The sequence below is a fragment of the Apodemus sylvaticus genome, chromosome 10 (genome assembly GCF_947179515.1).
Source record: "Apodemus sylvaticus chromosome 10, mApoSyl1.1, whole genome shotgun sequence".
In the NCBI taxonomy this organism is placed as follows: Eukaryota; Metazoa; Chordata; class Mammalia; order Rodentia; family Muridae; genus Apodemus; species Apodemus sylvaticus.
In genome coordinates, this window is record NC_067481.1 from 66,012,975 (window position 1) to 66,031,579 (window position 18,605).

The 18,605-nt window shown below is 39.1% G+C and overlaps 1 protein-coding gene across 1 annotated transcript; it reads right to left on the bottom strand.

The window, feature by feature from the left end:
- Positions 1-4,080: 4,080 nt before the first annotated feature.
- Positions 4,081-5,001, bottom strand: LOC127695533 (olfactory receptor 2AK2-like). Its single transcript, XM_052197754.1, is given in 1 exon segment — positions 4,081-5,001. A coding segment is annotated over 1 exon segment (921 nt).
- Between the last annotated feature and the right edge of the window lie 13,604 nt (positions 5,002-18,605).

Genomic DNA, 18,605 nt, shown 5'->3' on the forward strand with positions numbered 1-18,605 from the left:
TTTCTTTTTATTAGACATGCTATTCGTGCTGTCTCTTCCATTAGTCATTGATTTTATGGTTTCTTCCACATTCAACGGGTTTTAACCTTATTAACTAATGACCCACTGATTTACACTACATCTACACATTTGATGTTTGGATTTTTGCAAATTTCACTTTTTAAGCATAACTAAGAAAACTTTTCACTCCCCTTTTCTTACTTTATATTTTCTCTTAATTTTACTACTAGTTCTTATCCTTCTGTGTTTCAATTAAAATTTCAAGTTCAGACAGTAACTAATGTGTAATATTTATGTGTGTAAATATTCCTCTGTGACATTTCTATGCTAAGCAGTAAACAGTTTTATCCAAGAAAAATGTTAGTTACACACAAAGTTCCCAAGTGTAGCTGGCTTACATGAGCAATAAAATTAATTGCAACACCCAGTTTGTCACCAGTGCCAATCCATTTTTGTAGTAGTATGATATGTTCTAATAGGTCACATCACTTTTCATGATTATGTTTTGTTTAACAAAACACATGTATGGGTGTTGTGTTTCCATGTGTTTCCATGTTCTATGTATGCACTTGGTGCCTGAAAAGACCAGAAGAGGGTGTCAGAAGCCCTGGATTCAACAGATGGTTGTGAGCTGCCCTGTGGATATTGGGAATTGAACCTGGGTCCTTTGTCAAGAGTCATCAGTGCCCTTGACTATTGAATCTCTCTATTTATTCTTAAAATACTCTATAGCTTTAAATTTTCATGATAATCACTATATGGAAAATAAATGTTATTCACAAGAATAAAATTTTCCAGAGGAGGTAAACAAACATTACAGAATCACTTCCTGAATTATAATAGCTTAAGAGCTGAGGCTCCTCTTTTCTTTCTAAAAGTTTACAAGTGTTATTTGCAATACTCAGAGTCTATATTTTCAGACGGGCATGTTGACATACATCTGGAATCTCAGTACTTGGAAGGTAAAAGTAGAAAGATCAGAAGTTCTGGGCCATTCTCCACTTCTCAGCGGGGTTGCTTACAACCTAGGCTACATTAGACCCTGCTCCAAAACAAATGAACTTAAACACGAAATCAAACAAAATGACATATTTGATGCTTTTATTTTTAAAGCTAAATATAACTATAACTTGCTGTCTTGCAGCACAGACTGGCATCAGCTGGTGTTCTTCTGCCCAATTTCTCCATGATGGTGTCAGAACCTGCACACATGTGAACCTTTTAATTATTTTTTAAATGTATATGTATGGCTGTTTGCCTGCATGTGTGTCTGTGTATCACTTTTGTGTCTTATGCTCCCAGAGGCCAGAAGAGGGCACCAAATCCCTTGCTACTAAAGTTACACACCATTGTGAACCACCATATGGGAGCTGGGAAAAGAATGAGCCCAGGTCTTCTGCAAGAACAGGAATTGCTCTCAGCTCTTCCGATATCTCTTAATTCTCCTTCCCTCTTTTTTGTCTGAGGGAGGGTCTCCTTGTGCTGTGCTGGTTTTAAACTCATTATGGAGTCAATTTTGGCTCCCTGCCCCTACCTCTCCAGTGACAGGATAACAGGCATTTATTACCACATTAGGTCTTCACATGCTCACTAAGCTACATATCTGGTCTATGCATGCGCCTTCACACACATCAGCCTGCCCTAGGATTTTTGAGTTCCCTGCTATGGCTAAGTCATTTGTAAACTGCACTTGCACAATCTCCCTTTTCTAAGTCCTATATATAAACCTATTTGATTCTGCCACATGCATTTGTAAATCTCAGGCCCCCAAAGACTTCACGGTTCATACATCTGGAAAGAAATTGGCAGAGCACATGGAAAGGATTCACCTTTCTCTGTCTGATACGACAGAGAAAAGTGGGGAAAAAAAGAAAAAAATCAGAACAAAACAAAGCCCAAAAAAAGGTTTTGCTCTCAGTGAAGAAAATGTTGGGCTTTCTTCCCACTCTTCAAATCCCTGATCTACCCAATGTCATGATCAGCATCTCCCACACTTCAGCTAGTAAACACGTCCTACAATGCAGGAAGGAAAAGGGAGCAATCATGAAAACAAGGCACAGTCTCCATGAGGGCAAACCCTCTCTCACACCTCTTACATCATTTGCTTTATGATGTAAGTATTTGTACATGTAAATAACACAGACTGAGCACGTTCCCCACAGGCCTCTGCTCTCCCTTTTCTCTCCCCTTTCTGAGTAACCTCTGTGTTTGCACCTTTGACCTGTAGCATCCACCGTACCTACTCACAAGTGGCAGAGAGAGCTCTGGAAAACCGTGGCACACATTATGAAACTCATTTTTCTCTTTAATGTCCTGTGATTGTACTCAGAGGTCCCACTCTCCAGACTTGCACAGAAGACCCTCCTGTTTGGTAGCTCCTACCCTCTCTTAGTATGTTCCTATTTTCTCTGTCTTTGAAAGTGTCAAAATAACTCTGACATGAAGAAACATGAACTTCCCTGGTATAAGAGAGAGGTCTGAGGTCTTTCGTTTTATCACACAGATGAAACACCAACTCAAAGTTGTTCTCTGGATATCTCTGTCAAGCCTTCCCTATCCCATGACCACCACCTTACAGGTCTTTTTATTTTCCATGTATTGTTGAGTGGCAGCTTTATCCATGACACTCACTCATAATCCCTAGCACACACAGCAGCAGATACATTATTATTATTATTATTATTGTTGTTGTTGTTGTTGTTATTATTATTATATAAGTATGTGTGTGTATACATGAGTGCTCCTGGAGTCCAGAGGTCTCAGGTACCCTGAAGTCGGAGGTACAGACAGTTGTGAGCTACCTTACAAGGGTGCTGGGATTTGAACTCAATTCCTCTGGAAGAGGAGGCAGTGCAATTAAGACTATACAACCACTCTAGCCCCACAACATATAAATTTTACCACTGAGAATTACTCATCCTGCTACTTACACCAGTAAGTAACTGCATAGACATTTTCATGTATTAGATCTTTTACTGCATGACAATGACGTGACTATTTTAAGAATGCAGGGGACCTAGAGATATGGCTCAACAAATAAAGGCACTGACTGCTCCTCCAAAGGACACAGGATTAATTTCCAGCATCTACATGGTGGCTCACAGGCATCTGTTACTTCAAATTAAAACAAAAACAAAAGTCAGTTATTGTTTTATTTGTTTAAATCTGTGGAGGCTGGTATACAATGTTATTCCCCTAATTAGTTTGGTCTACAAAGGGACCTCCTGGATAGTCAGGACTACATACTATATATGTATATGTGTATGTGTGTGTGTGTGTGTGTGTGTGTGTGTGTGTATATATATATATATATATATATATGTATATATACTAGAAATTTTCTTGAAATAATATTGCTGTCGGCACTTATTGTATATTAGCCATGGAAAAAATAAAGAAATTGTGTATGGATTTTTAAAGCAGGACCACTCTGTGTCTTTTTGTCTAATGTCCTTATCATGAGCTAGCATGGCTGCTCAGAGACTCACATAAAGGTGGTCATGGAAAGAGACAGAGAACATACTGACAGACACATCCATTGATGATGTTTATTACAAAGTTGTTTGTGGATTTTCGGAAACAGTATTGATAAAGGGAATCAACAAGACATCATTAAACTGCTTATGAGAGATTAGAAATCTTATTCAGGTGGTTATAGTCACAAAAGCATCAAATCCAGCATTACCTTTTCTCTGTCCACATTTCTTTCAGAATTGTCCTTAAAACATGTCATGGTATAAAAACACACACTCTTATATAATAGTGGTACCTGCAAAGTAAAACCAATGAAATATTCCTCATTTAATCTGCAAATGTACATCTGTACTCATAAATCGCAGAAAGAGCATCCAGAGAAAGAGATAGTGGGTAACTGGACTGACTCCCAAAGCCCTTTCATCTCCTTCAGAGCCAACATTCAGATTCAAATCATCAACTCAGTGTTACACGGTGTGTACGAAGTTCTGCACTCTTGTTCAGTGAGTCAGAAAACCTGATGAGGTTCCACCACAATATTGACCCAGGCAGTGTTAAATATCAGATTTCAGATCAGTCCACAGAGCGATCCATAGTCACTATCCATCACCCCATTTGTCTCCGCAGGGCCCCCATGACTTCCTTGTTCCTTAGGCTGTAGATGAATGGGTTCAAAACAGGGGTGACAATTGAGTAGAGCACAGCCACCACTTTGTCCCTTCCAGGAGAATGCAAGGAGTGTGACTGTGTGTAGGTGGAGAGGCCAGTGACATAGAACAGGCTGGCCACAGTCAGGTGTGAGGAGCAGGTAGACACAGCTCTACTCTGTCCCTTCCCTGAACCCATCTGGAGTACAACAACCAACACCCGAGCATAGGAAGCTAGGATGGCCAGGAAGGGCAGCAGAAGAATGAGAAGGCCACTCATGAGGACTGTATGTTCATATTGGGATGTGTCTTCACACACCAGTGGCAGGAGAGATGGCACCTCACAGAAAAAGTTGTTAACCATCCTAGATCCGCAGAAGGGAAGTTGAAATACATATACTGTGTGCACTAAAGCATTGATGGAGCTGCTGCTCCAGGCACCAGCGACCATGGAGCAGCAGATCTTCCTGCTCATGAGCACAGGGTAGTGCAGGGGCCGGCAGATGGCTATGTACCTGTCATAGGACATGAAGCCCAGCAGCAGAGCTTCAGACCCACCCAGGGTCAGAAACACAAAGGTTTGGTTCTCACATCCCAGAAAAGAAATGGTCTTGGTGTCTGACAGGAAGTTGGCTGCCATCTTGGGCACAGTGGTGGAGATGTACATCATGTCAATGATGGAGAGCTGGCTGAGGAGGAAGTACATGGGAGTGTGGAGTCTCTGGTCCAGCCTGATGAGGTGGACCAGTGTGATGTTGCCTATGAGAGCCACTGCAAAGAGGATGGAGATGACTGTGAAGAGGAAGGTGTCCATGTGTCCATACTAGAAAAGGCCAACCAAGATGAAGTCTGCCCCACAGCTGTGGTTTCCTGTGTCCATGGCTTAGACTGACCCATTAGAGCAGATCCAATCTGGAAAGGGCATGGCCTGCTGAGGACTGTCCTTGAGGAGAAAATGGCTACTATTACACAGTATAGTTTTCCTGAATAACTTTAGGGTACTCTCTTCTACCCTGTATATTAAGTTTTCTTTTATACATTATTAAAAAATAGTCCTTTTCAGTTATTTTAATATTTTTAGTTTTGCTTAAGCTACTGAGCCATATGCAATAATGCAAGATGCTGTTGTTTCCATGCATGCTTTACACACTCCAGTTTAAAACCAGACTTTGGATTCTTTGTCCTTACCATTTCTTTATGTATAGAGTCTTCAGTCGCACTTTTGAATCAAGGTTGTTTATAAGTTATAACTGAGGAAATAAGAATAAACATTTTTGAGATCACAGAACAAAATTTTAATAATCATAGATTTAGCAGTTATGTAATTCTCAGCAAAACTTCTATACTTGCTGCAGATTCTTTCCTGTGAGAGGGTGGAGTCAGGTCTCCTTCTGTGACAGACAGCATTCACTCAGTTCTGTTATCCATGTGAAAAAATATTGACAAGAGAGTCTTAGGAAAGCAAAACACAGCATGTGTACAGGAAATGAGCGAAGTACTGATATCATTGTGCAATGCAAAAATTATAAAGAAGTAGTATGTCTACAAGAGGATTACATAATGCAGAAAATATATGAAATTATACTAAGCTTTTTACTACATTATACATATTTTATTTATCTGTTTCATAAAGCAAGTAGACTACTTTCAAGATGAGTAGGCAACATTTTTCAAACTCTCTATGATTTATGAGAATTATCCAAAATTAATAGTGCAACACAGGACATAATTATTACTTTTTGTATAAAGACTTCAGTTATCCCTCACCTTCCTACTATTCCTTAAAACAATAAAATGCTAGACTTTCCACCATATTTGGTTTGCTTCTCAATTACCCTGAGTGTCAGGACCCTGGCAGTAGTCACTGCTGAGAGTGTTGTGTTACATGCTGATTTCTATGGTGTGGGCTCACGTGTGTGTGTGTGTGTGTGTGTGTGAGGGAGTCTGTGTATTTTGGTGCCTGTGTACATGTGTGTTCCTGGGACCAAATGCCTGGCCATGGCCAGCATTGGGACCCTGAGTTAGTTATACCTTAGTAATTGTTTTTTGAGGCTAAGTTTCACTCATCTTTCTCAGTAGCTCAGATTCTTCCTCAACTTCAAGCCTTTCCTGACTCTCCTGAATGCTGGGATAGAGGCTGGGCCACCAAGACCAGCCCTGCCCTGGCTTCCATCATTAGAAGCTTAGTCAGCGTCTGTTGGACACTTACATATGTTAAAGTGATTTTTAAATGCTGTAAAACTGGAAAAGGTAAATTTTCCTTTCTCTTCATTACAGTATGAGCAGAATTTTTGCTTTTGTTCAATATGTTGGAAAACACCTGGTCCTGTTTCTCATACTCAAAAGACAAAGCTTAGTGTGTAGCAGCAGCAGCAGCAGCAGCAGCAGCAGCAGCGACTCTGGTTCTGGAACTATCCCCAGACCATTCCTTTGGAGGACAGAGTGTGCTGGGGCAACCCAGAGCAGTGGACACTCCTGAGCTCCTTACGCTTGCCATTCCCTGTCACAACCACATCTTTTAACAATAAGAGTCTGAATAAGGGTCATTTGGAATCAGTGTAAAAGATGTCCACTAGCCTAATGTTTATTATTGCACAGTGTATGCAGAGTACACATGTGTCAAATTATCACCTTGCACCCCTGTAATTAATAAATTAAACCATAGTAATTTTTTAAATCAGAAAATAACCTAAATGGCATATTTTATGGCAAACTTGTCCCCTGGAACTAGAAGATCCCAGTCCCTTCCTCATTGTGAGAAGGGTTACATACCAGAGAATACCAATTTACAGCATCCATACAGGTTGACCTTGCAGATAATTTTTAAAGCAACAGCTAGAATGTACATATAGCCAGGAGGTGATTCAATTCAAGAGTAAGTAAAACAACACACTTTACCTAGTAATCCCAATACATACCTTCAACCTCAAGAACACCACAGCTATAGGGTCTCCTCAACCAGATCAATAGCAAATTCATCAGAGAATTCAGCTTTACTTCAGCAATTCCTTGACTGCAAGGCTCCTTTGTCAGCTAAGGAGTGTGCCATGACCAAGCCAGAATTCCATCTTCCATCAAGCTGAGCTTTTAAATAAGATGATCATGGTGACTTTTTCCTTCAGATGATTAGATGTGTGGACTACCTGTCTTTTTATAAAATTAACTCTAAAATAATTTTAACTACCTCATAAGCAACTGTATATTAGAGATTCACATCTCACTTTCCAAGGATTTCTCCTCAAAAATGGAATACTAAGAAAGAACAGAAAATGAACTTGTCCAAAAATATAAAGAAAGATAAGACTCCTAGAGATAACAGGTAGAAAGTCACAACTATGCCTCCAACATTACCTTTTAAATACAGTGTGAATATCCACTGAATCAAGCTATTTAATCTGTATATAAAGAAAAAGAAAGCCTGGCTTCTAAAACCTGAGATTCACGGCACATTTTAGAAACGGTTAGCTCACTGTGAATTTGTCAGATAGTTGGTTTTTTTTTTTTTTTTTTTTTTGCCTTAAAAAATTAATCTCACTTAACTTAGGTGTAAGAGAAATATAATTTAGGCATCAATGGAAGACTTTCAAGTTCTTAAATGCTCTGGCTGCCAGTGGAAGATTGGACCTCACAGGCATTCTTTCAGAATCCTTCTGGGAAAACCTGGTCTCTTGTCCACAATTAAATAAATACATTGTATGCAAGAGAGACACCATTTTATTAGATCCCATGTTTGCACTGCATAGTAGAAGTTAAAAGAGGTCAAAATAAATGTTCAGCCCTATTCATAATTGCCAGATGCTGGAAAGAACCCAGGTATCCCTCAACAGAAGAGTGGATACAAAAAATGTGGTATATCTACACAATGGAGTACTATTCAGCCATTAGAAACAATGAATTCATGAAATTCTTAGGCAAATGGATGGAGCTAGAGAACATCATACTAAGTGATGTAACCCAGACTCAAAAGGTGAATCATGGTATGAACTCACTAATAAGTGGTTATTAACCTAGAAAACTGGAATACCCAAAACATAATCCACACATCAAATGAGGTACAAGGAGAAAGGAGGACTGGCCCCTGGTTCTGGAGAGAGTCAGTGAAACAGTATTTGGCAAAACCAGAACAGGGAAGTGGGAAGGGGTGGGTGGGAGGACAGGGAAAGAGAAGGGGACTTAAGGGACTTTCGGGGAGTGGGGGGCTAGAAAAGGGGAAATCATTTGAAATGTAAATAAATTATATCGAATAAAAAAAACATATTTTCGTCATAACTGAAGCAGATGAGTTTTTTTAAAACCTCATCCACTATACACTCTGAACAAGCACATCTGCACAGAAGCATAAGGAATGAGCTGCAAATGTAGGTATTAACAATATCTACATAAACATGGCATTTCAATGAATTATGTAATCGAGGATTGGGCTTGTGTCACATATTCCCAAAGACAATCTTCAAATGTTCATCATGATCCTTGATGCCAGAGAGTCATGTTTGTGAAAGCCACAGCTCCATTTGATGTTGGATGGAAAACATAGTTCACCATGTCTCACCTTGGACAAGAAGTTGGATTAATGGCAAAGTGCAGTCTTTTCCTGCTGCAAAAATGTTTCTGTTAATCTGAAGAAGCTCTAATTTTTAATTAGAAGAGAAACATGAATGAATCTGTTTAATATTGACTGCATACTGAAGTCTGTACCATCTCTTAATAAGTAGCAACATCATATCACCATTGTAAATCTGGATCTTTGAAATTAATTATCCCAAACTTATTCTTTGTTGGCTGGGTTACATGTGTAATTTTTAATCTATTAATACAAATGCCTGTTTTATCTTTTTCCCTTTTACCTGGAGACAATATTAAGCTTCTCAAAAGATGTTTCACTAAAAATTTAGCCTTTGATAATATTTACTGGGTTAACTGTAAAAATTTGACCCAATCAATTCTAATTAAGTCTTTACATGTTACACTGTACACTGAGCCATTTTTAGCACTGATACATTTTTCGGTGATACATACTTCTTGATAACATAGTAGATTCAAGAAATATGATAATTGTGTTTTATTATTCCTGTAGATTCCTTATTGTTATTTACCTAGAGAGTAATAAGTGAAAAGTGAGTTAATTTAACCTTGAAATGAATATTTCCTACAATTTAACAACAAAGCAATTTCTTGTATTTTTCTGTTGCTGACACATTCTTATTAGACATGTTTTTCATGCTATCATTTCCCATTAGTCATGGATTTTATGGTTTCTTCAATGGGCGTTTCTAACCTTATTATCTAATGATCCATTGATTTACTGCTACCTCCACCACACATTTGATGTTTAGATTTATGCAAATTTCACGTTTTAAGTATAGCTTTAGAAGATTTTTCACTCCCCTTTTCTTACTTTATATTTTCTCTTAATTTTACTACTAGTTCTTTCTCTTCTGTTTAAATTAAAATTCCAAGTTCAGCCAATATCCAAGGTGTAATATTTACATGTATAAACAATCCTGTGTGACATCATTTCTTTTTTTAATATTTTTATTTTCTATATTCTTTGTTTACATTCAAAATAATTTCCCCTTTCCCGGAACCCCCTCCGCATATGTCCCATAAACCTTCTTATCTCCATCCATTCTCCAATCACCTCCCTCCTTTTTCTCTGTCCTTATATTCGCTTCCAATGCTAGATCAATCCTTTCCAGGATCAGGACCCTCTCCATACTTCTTCATGCGAGTCATTTGTTATGCAATTTGTGCCTTGGGTATTCAGGGCTTCTGGGCTAATTAATATCCACTTATCAGAGATTGCATTCCATGTGTATTCTTTTGTGATTGGGTTACCTCACTTAGGATGATATTTTCCAGATTAAACCATTTGCCTAAAAATTTTGTGAATTCATTGTTTCTAATTGCTGAGTAGTATTTCATTGTGTAAATATACCACATTTTCTGTATCCATTCCTCCTTTGAGGGGCACCTAGGTTCTTTCCAGCTTCTGGCTATTATAAATAAGGCTGCTATGAACATAATGGAGCATGTGTCTTTATTGCATGCTGGGGAATCCTTTGGGTATATGCCCAGGAGAGGTATAGCAGGGTCCTCCGGAAGTTTCATGTCCAGTTTTCTGAGGAACCGCCAGACTGATTTCCAAAGTGGTTGTACCATCTTGCAGCCCCACCAGCAGTGGAGGAGTGTTCCTCTTTCTCCACATGGTGTCTCCTGAGTTTTTGACCTTAGCCATTCTGACTGGTGTAAGGTGAAATCTCAGGGTTGTTTTGATTTGCATTTCCCTAATGATTATTGATATTGAGCACTTTGTAAGATGCCTCTCAGCCATCCGAATTTCTTCAGGTGAAAATTCTTTGTTTAGATCTGTACCCCATTTTTAATAGGGTTATTTGGTTCCCTGGGGTCTAACTTCTTGAGTTCTTTGTATATATAGGATATTAGCCCTCTATCAGATGTACATTTAGTGAATATCCTTTCCCAATTTGATGGTTGCCGTTTTGTCCTTTTAACAGGGTCCTTTGCCTTACAGAAACTTTGCAATTTTATGAGGTCCCATTTGTCAATTCTTGATCTTAGAGCATAAGCTATTGGTGATCTGTTCAGGAACTTTTGCCCTGTGCCCATGTCCTCAAGGGTCTTCCCCAGTTTCTTTTCTATTAGTTTCAGTGTGTCTGGTTTTACATGGAGGTCTTTGATCCACTTGGAGTGAAGTTTAGTACATGGAGATAAGAATGGATCAATTCGCATTCTTCTGCATGCTGACCTCTAATTGATCCAGCACCATTTGTTGAAAAGGCTATCTTTTTTCCACTGGATGTTTTCGGCTCCTTGGTCGAAGATCAAGTGACCATAGGTGTGTGGATTCATTTCTGGATCTTCAATTCTATTCCATTGGTCCACTTGTCTGTCACTGTGCCAGTACCATGCAGTTTTTAACACTATTGCTCTGTAGTATTGCTTGAAGTCAGGGATACTGGTTCCCCCAGAATTTCTTTTGTTGTTGAGAATAGTTTTAACTATCCTGGGTTTTTTGTTATTCCAGATGAATTTGAGAATTGCTTTTTCTAACTCTGTGAAGAACTGAGTTGGGATTTTGATGGGAATTGCGTTGAATCTGTAGATCGCTTTTGGCAAGATGGCCATTTTAACTATATTAATCCTGCCAACCCACGAGCATGACAGATTTTTCCATTTTCTGAGGTCTTCTTCGATTTCCTTCTTCAGAGACCTGAAGTTCTTATCATATAGATCTTTCACTTGTTTGGTTAGAGTCACACCAAGATACTTTATATTGTTTGTGGCTATTGTGAAGGGTGTCATTTCCCTAACTTCTTTCTCAGTCTGCTTATCCTTTGAGTATAAGAAGGCAACTGATTTGCTTGAGTTGATTTTATAACCAGCCACTTTGCTGAAGTTGTTTATCAGCTGTAGGAGTTCTCTGGTGGAGGTTTTCAGGTCACTTAAGTAGACTATCATGTCATCTGCAAATAGTGATAATTTGACTTCTTCCTTTCCAATCTGTATCCCCTTGACCTCCTTATGTTGTCTAATTGATCTAGCTAGAATTTCAAGTACTATATTAAAAAGATATGGAGAGAGAGGACAGCCTTGTCTAGTCCCTGATTTTAATGGGATTGCTTCAAGTTCCTCTCCATTTAGTTTGATGTTGGCTACTGGTTTGCTGTATATTGCTTTAACAATGTTTAGCTATGGGCCTTGAATTTGTGTTCTTTCCAAGACTTTTAGCATGAAAGGATGCTGAATTTTGTCAAATGCTTTTTCTGCATCTAATGAGATGATCATATGGTTTTTTTCTTTGAGTTTGTTTATGTAGTGGATAGTATTGATGGATTTCCTTATATTGAACCATCCCTGCATCCCTGGGATGGAGCCTACTTGATCATGGTGGATGATCATTTTGATGTGTTCTTGGATTCGGTTGGCAAGACTTTTATTAAGTATTTTTGCATCAATATTCATAAGAGAAACTCACCTGAAGTTCTCTTTCTTTGTTGGATCTTTGTGTGGTTTTGGTATCAGCGCAACTGTGGCATCATAGAATGAGTTGGGTACAGTTCCTTCTTTTTCTATTTTGTGGAATAGTTTGAAGAGTATTGGTGTTAGGTCTTCTATGAAGGTCTGATAGAATTCTGCACTGAAGCCATCTGGTCCCGTGCTTTTTTTTGGTTGGGAGACTTTCTATGACCTGTTTTATTTCTTTAGGAGTTGTGGAACTATTTAGATGATCTATTTGATCCTGATTTAGTTTTGGTGTCTGATATCTGACTAGGATACGGTCCATTTCCTCCAGATTCTCCAGTTGTGTGGAGTATAGGCTTTTGTAGTAGGATCTAATGATTTTTTGAATTTCCTCAGTTTCTGTTGTTATATCTCCCTTTTCATTTCTAAGTTTGTTAATCTGGATACTGTCTTTGTGTCCTTTGGTTAGTCTGGCTAAGGGTTTATCTATCTTGTTGATTTTCTCAAAGAACCAGCTCCTGGTTTTGTTGATTCTTTGTATGGTTCTCTTTGTTTCTATTTGATTGATTTCGGCCCTGAGTTTGATGATTTCCTGCCTTCTACTCCTCCTGGGTGAAATAGCTTCTTTTTGTTCCAGGACTTTCAGGTGTGTCATTAAGCTGTTAGTGTATGCTCTCTCCATTTTCTTTTTGGAGACACTCAGGGCTTGAGATTTCCTCTTAGCACTGCTTTCATTGTGTCCCATAGATTTGGGTATGTTGTGTCTTCATTTTCATTAACTTCTAAAAAGTCTTTAATTTCTTTCTTTATTTCTTCTTTGACCAAGGTATCATTGAGTAGAATATTGTTCAGTTTCCACGTGTATGTGGGTTTTCTGTAGTTTTTGTTGCTATTGAAGACCACTTTTACTCCATAATGATCTGATAGGAGGCATGGGATTAGTTCGATCTTCTTATATTTGTTGAGGTCTGTCTTGTGACCACTTATATCGTAATTTTGAAGAAGGTTCCATGAGGTGCTGCGAAAAAGGTATATTCTTTTGCTTTAGGATAGAATGTTTTATATATATATATATATATATATCTGTTAAATCTAATTGGTCCAAAGCTTCAATTAGTTTCACTTGTCCCTCTTCAGTTTCAGTTTTCCTGATCAGTCCATTGAGGAAAGAGCAGTGTTGAAGTCACCCACAATTATTATGTTAGGTGCAATGTGTGCTTTGAGCTTTAGTAAAGTTTCTTTTATGAATGAGGGTGCCTTTGCATTTGGAGCATAGATGTTCAGGATTGAGAGTTCTTCTTGGGGTGTTTTTCTTTTGACCAGCAAGAAGTGCCCCTCAGTGTCTCTTTTGATGACTTTAGGTTGAAAGTCAATTTTATCTGATATTAGAATGGCTACTCCGGCTTGTTTCCTGAGACCATTTGCTTGTAAAATTGTCTTCCAGCCTTTTACTCTAAGGTAGTGTTTGTCTTTGACACTGAGGTGTGTTTCTTGTATGCAGGAAAATGTGGGATCCTATTTACGTATCCAGTCGGTTAGTCTAGGTCTTTTTATTGGGGCATTGAGTCCATTAATGTTAAGAGATATTAAGGAATAGTGATTATTACTTCCTGTCATTTTTGATGTTATGTTTTAAATTTGATTGGTTAACTTCTTTTGAGTTTGATGAAAGAAGGTTACTATCTTGCTTTTTCCAGGGTGAAGTTTCCCTCCTTTTATTGCTGTTTTCCTCCTATTATCCTTTGTAGGGCTGGGTTTGTGGATAGATATTGGGTAAACTTGGTTTTGTCATGGAATATTTTAGTTTCTCCATCTATGGTGATTGAGAGTTTTGCTGGGTATAGTAGTTTTGGCTGGCATTTGTGTTCTCTTAGAGTCTGCATGAGATCTGCCCAGGATCTTCTGGCTTTCATAGTCTCAGGTGAGAAGTCTCATGTGATTCTGGTAGGTCTTCCTTTATATGTTACTTGGCCTTTTTCTCTTACTGCCTTTAATATTCTTTCTTTGTTTAGTACATTTGGGGTTTTGATTATTATGTGATGGGAGGTATTTCTGTTCTCTTCCAGTCTATTTGGAGTTGTGTAGGCTTCTTGTATATTCATGGGCATCTCTCTCTTTAGGTTAGGGAAGTTTTCCTCCATAATTTTATTGAAGATATTTGCTGGCCCTTTAAGTTGTAAATCTTCACTCTCATCTATGCCTATAATCCTTAGGTTTGGTCTTCTCATTGTGTCCTGGATTTCCTGGATATTTTGGGTTACAAGCTTTTTGCTTTTTGCATTTTCTTTAACTGTTGAGTCCATGGTTTCTATGGAATCTTCAGCATCTGAGATTCTTTCTTCTATCTCTTGTATTCTGTTGTTGATATTTGCATCTATGGACCCTGATTTCTTCCCAAGGTTTTCTATCTCCAAAGTTGTCTCCCTTTGAGTTTTCTTAGTTGTTTCTATTTCTGATTTTAGATCCTTGATGGTTTAGCTTAGCTCCTTCACTTGCTTGTTTGTGCTTTCCTGTAATTCTTTAAGAGATTTTTGTGTTTCCTCTTTCATGACCTCAGCCTGTTGACCAAAGTTCTCCTGTATTTCTTTAAGTGTTTTTTGCATTTCCTCCTTATTTGCTTTTGTATTCTCCTGAATTTCTTTCAATGATTTTTGTGTTTCCCTTGTAAGGACTTCTAACATTTGATCCATTTTCTCCTGAATTTCTTTAAGTATGTCCTTCATGTGTTCCTCTACCAGCATCATGACCAGTGATTTTAAATCCAAATCTTGATTTTCTGGTGTGATGGGGTATCTAGGACATGCTGTTAAAGGAGAATTGGGTTCAGATGCTGCCATATTGCCTTGATTTCTGTTAGTGACATTTCTGCATTTTCCTTTTGCCATCTAGTTCTCACTGGTGTTAGTTGGTCTTGTCCATGCTGGACTCACCAGTGCAAGCTTCCTCTTCCCAGGTGGCCTCTGGTGCATAGCTGACCTCCTGCACTGCCTGGACACAGGGTGCTGTGGCCCAGGCTGTTCAGATCCCGAAGCAGACACCTGAAGGCTCCCGCTGGGGCCTGCTGGACTCACCAGAGCACACTGACTCCTCCCAGCCGGCCTCCCGGGTGCCCCTCTGGCCTCTTGCAGGACCTGGAGATGTGGTGTTACAGCCCAGGCTGTTCTGGATCCCGAAGCGGAGATCTGAAGGCTCCTGCCCGAGGCCTTAGGACTGGAACCTAAGCTCTGTGCTGCTGGAGCAAGCTGTGGGCTCCCAGTTTGCCTCCGGGTGCACACCAGGCCTCTTACACTTCCTGGAGACCGAGTGCCTGTGACATCATTTCTATGCTAAGCAATGAAGAATATTATCCAAGAAAACTGTTAGTTATATACAAAGTCCCAAGTGTAGCTGGCTTACAAGGGCAAAAAAATAATTTCAACACCCAGTTTTTACCCATTCTTTTTGTAGAAGATGTATGATATGTTACAATAGGTTGAATCACTTTTCCTCATTACTTTTTTTTTATTCTTTTATTATACATGTATGGGTGTTGTGTTTCCATGTTCTATGAACATACTTGGTACCTGGAGAAACCATAAAAGGGAGTCAGATGCCCTGGATTCAACAGATGATTGTGAGCTGCCCTGTAGGTACTTGGAATTGAACCTGGTTCCTTTGGAAGAATGATCAGTGACCTTAACTACTGAACCTCTCTATTTATTCTTTACATACTCTTGATAGCTTTATAATTTAATGGGAATTATTGCATGGAAAATAAATGTTATTCACAAGAATAAAATTTTTTGAGGTGGTAAAAAAACAGCACAGAATCACTTTCTTAAGTAAAACAACTTCCACAAGAGCTGAGGCTCCTCTTTCCTCTTTTAAAGTTCACAATTAGTATTTGCAATACTGAAAGAGACTGTGTTATGAGCCAGGCATGATGGGATACATCTGTAATCTCAGGACTTGAGAGGTAAAAGTGGCAAGACCCAAAGTTCAGGGCCATTCTCCACTACATAGTGGGGTTGAGTCCATCTCAGGCTACATGAGATCTTGCCTCAAATCAAATGAACCTATAGGTAAACAAACACCAAACAAAACAACATATTTATGAGTTTGATTTCTACAGCTAAATTTAACTATAACTTGCTGTCTTGCAGCACAGACTGGCACCAGCTGGTACACTTCTGTTCCATTTCTCCATGATGGTGTCAGAAGCTACAGGTATGTGAACTTTTCAAAATCTTTTTTTCAATATATATGTATGGCTGTTTTGCCTGCATGTGTGTCTGTGTATCACTTTTGTGTCTTATGACTTCAGAGGACAGAAAAGGGTATCAAATCCCTTGGGACTGAAGTTACGCACCATTGTGAACCACTATATGGGTGCTGGGAATTGAGCCCAAGTCTTCTGCAAGAGCAGTAAGTGCTCTCAACTCTTGAGATATCTTTCTGTTCTCGCTCCCTCTTTTCTTTGAGGGATGATCTTATTGTGCTGTGCTGGTTTTGAACTCACTGTGGAGCTAATTTTGACCCCCCACCTCCACCTCTCCAGTGATAGAATCAGAGGCATTTATTACCACATTAGGTCTGTGCATGCTAATTGACTTACAAAGCTGGTCTCTGCATGTGTCTTTGTCACACACATCAGCCTACTCTAGGATTTTTGAGTCCCCTGCTATGTTATTTGTAAACCACACTAGCATAATCTACTATTTCCAATCTTAAACAGAGATATATATTTTTGTCTACCACATGCATTTGTAAATCTCAGGCCCCCAAAGACTTCAATGTTCATACCTCTGAAGAGAAATTTGAAAGCACATGGAAAGTTTCCATTTGAGTTCATTGTCCCAAATGCTGAAAGGAGAGAGAAAAGTGGCAAAAATCGAAAAAAAAAATCAGAACAAGGCCTAAAAATAGTTTTGTTCTCAGTGAAGAATATGTTGGGCTTTCTTTCCACTCTTCAAACCACCAATCTTTCCCATGTCGTGGTCAGCATCTCCCACACTTCAGCCAGTAACCACTCCCTTCACTGTAGAAAGGCACAGGAAGCAGCTGAGGAAGCAAGGCAGTCTCCAGGAATGCAAACACTCTCTCACTTCTCTTACATCATTTGCTTTATGACATAAGTGTACGTGTAAATACCACATACTGACCACATTCCCCATAGGCCTCTGCTGTCCCTGTTCTCTCCCCTTTCTGAGAATACTCTGTGTTTATACCTCCTATAGCATCAACTATATCCACTCACAAGGGGAAGAAAGAGCTCTGGAAAGCTGTGATGTGATTATGGGACTCATTTTTCTCTTTAATGTCCTGTGATTGTACGCAGAGGTCCCACTCTCCAGACTCGCACACAAGACCCTTTTGGTAGCTCCTACCTTCTCTTAGTGAGTTCCTATTTTCTCTGTCTTTGATAGCAGCCCTATTTATAATTGCCAGAAGTTGGAAAGAACCCAGGTATCCCTCAACAGAAGAGTGGATGGAAAAAATGTGGTATATATACACAATGGAGTACTATTCAGCCATTAGAAACAATGAATTCATTAAATTCTTAGGCAAATGGATGGAGCTGGAGAACATCATACTAAGTGAGGTAACCAGTCTCAAAAGATGAATCATGGTATGCTCTCACTAATAAGTGGATATTAACCTAGAAAACTGGAATACCCAAAACATAATCCACACATCAAATAAGGTACAAGAAGAACGGAGGAGTGGCCCCTTGTTCTGGAAAGACTCAGTGAAGCAGTATAGAACAAAATCAGAACAGGGAAGTGGGAAGGGTTGGGTGGAAAAACAGGGGGAGGGAAGGGGACTGATGGGACTTTCGGGGAGTGGGGGTCCAGAAAAGGGGAAATCATTTGAAATGTAAATAAATATATCAATAAATTAAAAAAAGAAAAGAAAAGTACATTTCCATCTTAATTGGAAGAGTAAGTAGACATGGCATAGTGCCCATAAAAAAAAAAAAAAGTGTTCGAGATCACTCTGGCATGATGAAGAAACATGAACTTGCAATATGAACTTCCTGCTACAAGAGAGATACCTGGGGTGTTTTGTTTTATCACACAGGTGAAAAGTTACCTCAAAGTTTTCCCCTGGATATCCCTGTCAAGCCTTCTCTATCCCATGGGCACCCCCTTACATGTCTCCTTATTTTCCAAGTATTGTTGAGTGGATAGTCCCCAGCAACACAGCAGCAGATACATTTCACAGATTGAGTAATCTGTAGTCTGATCAGATGTTTGATTCTGCAAACACTTCCTGGAACAGAAAAGTCTCTCCATGGCTGAAAGATGGCTCTGTAAATACATGGCCATTTGTGATGATCTGAGTTCAATCCCCAGAACATACATGGTTGAAGGAAATTGCAAACTCCCACTTCTCTTCTGATCTCCACACATGAGCTATGGCATCTGCACCCCAATAAATGAACAATTGTAATTAAAAATAATTAAATTTTCATCTATGATGCTGTTGTATGAGAAAGTGGTGGGAAGGTACAGAAAGAAG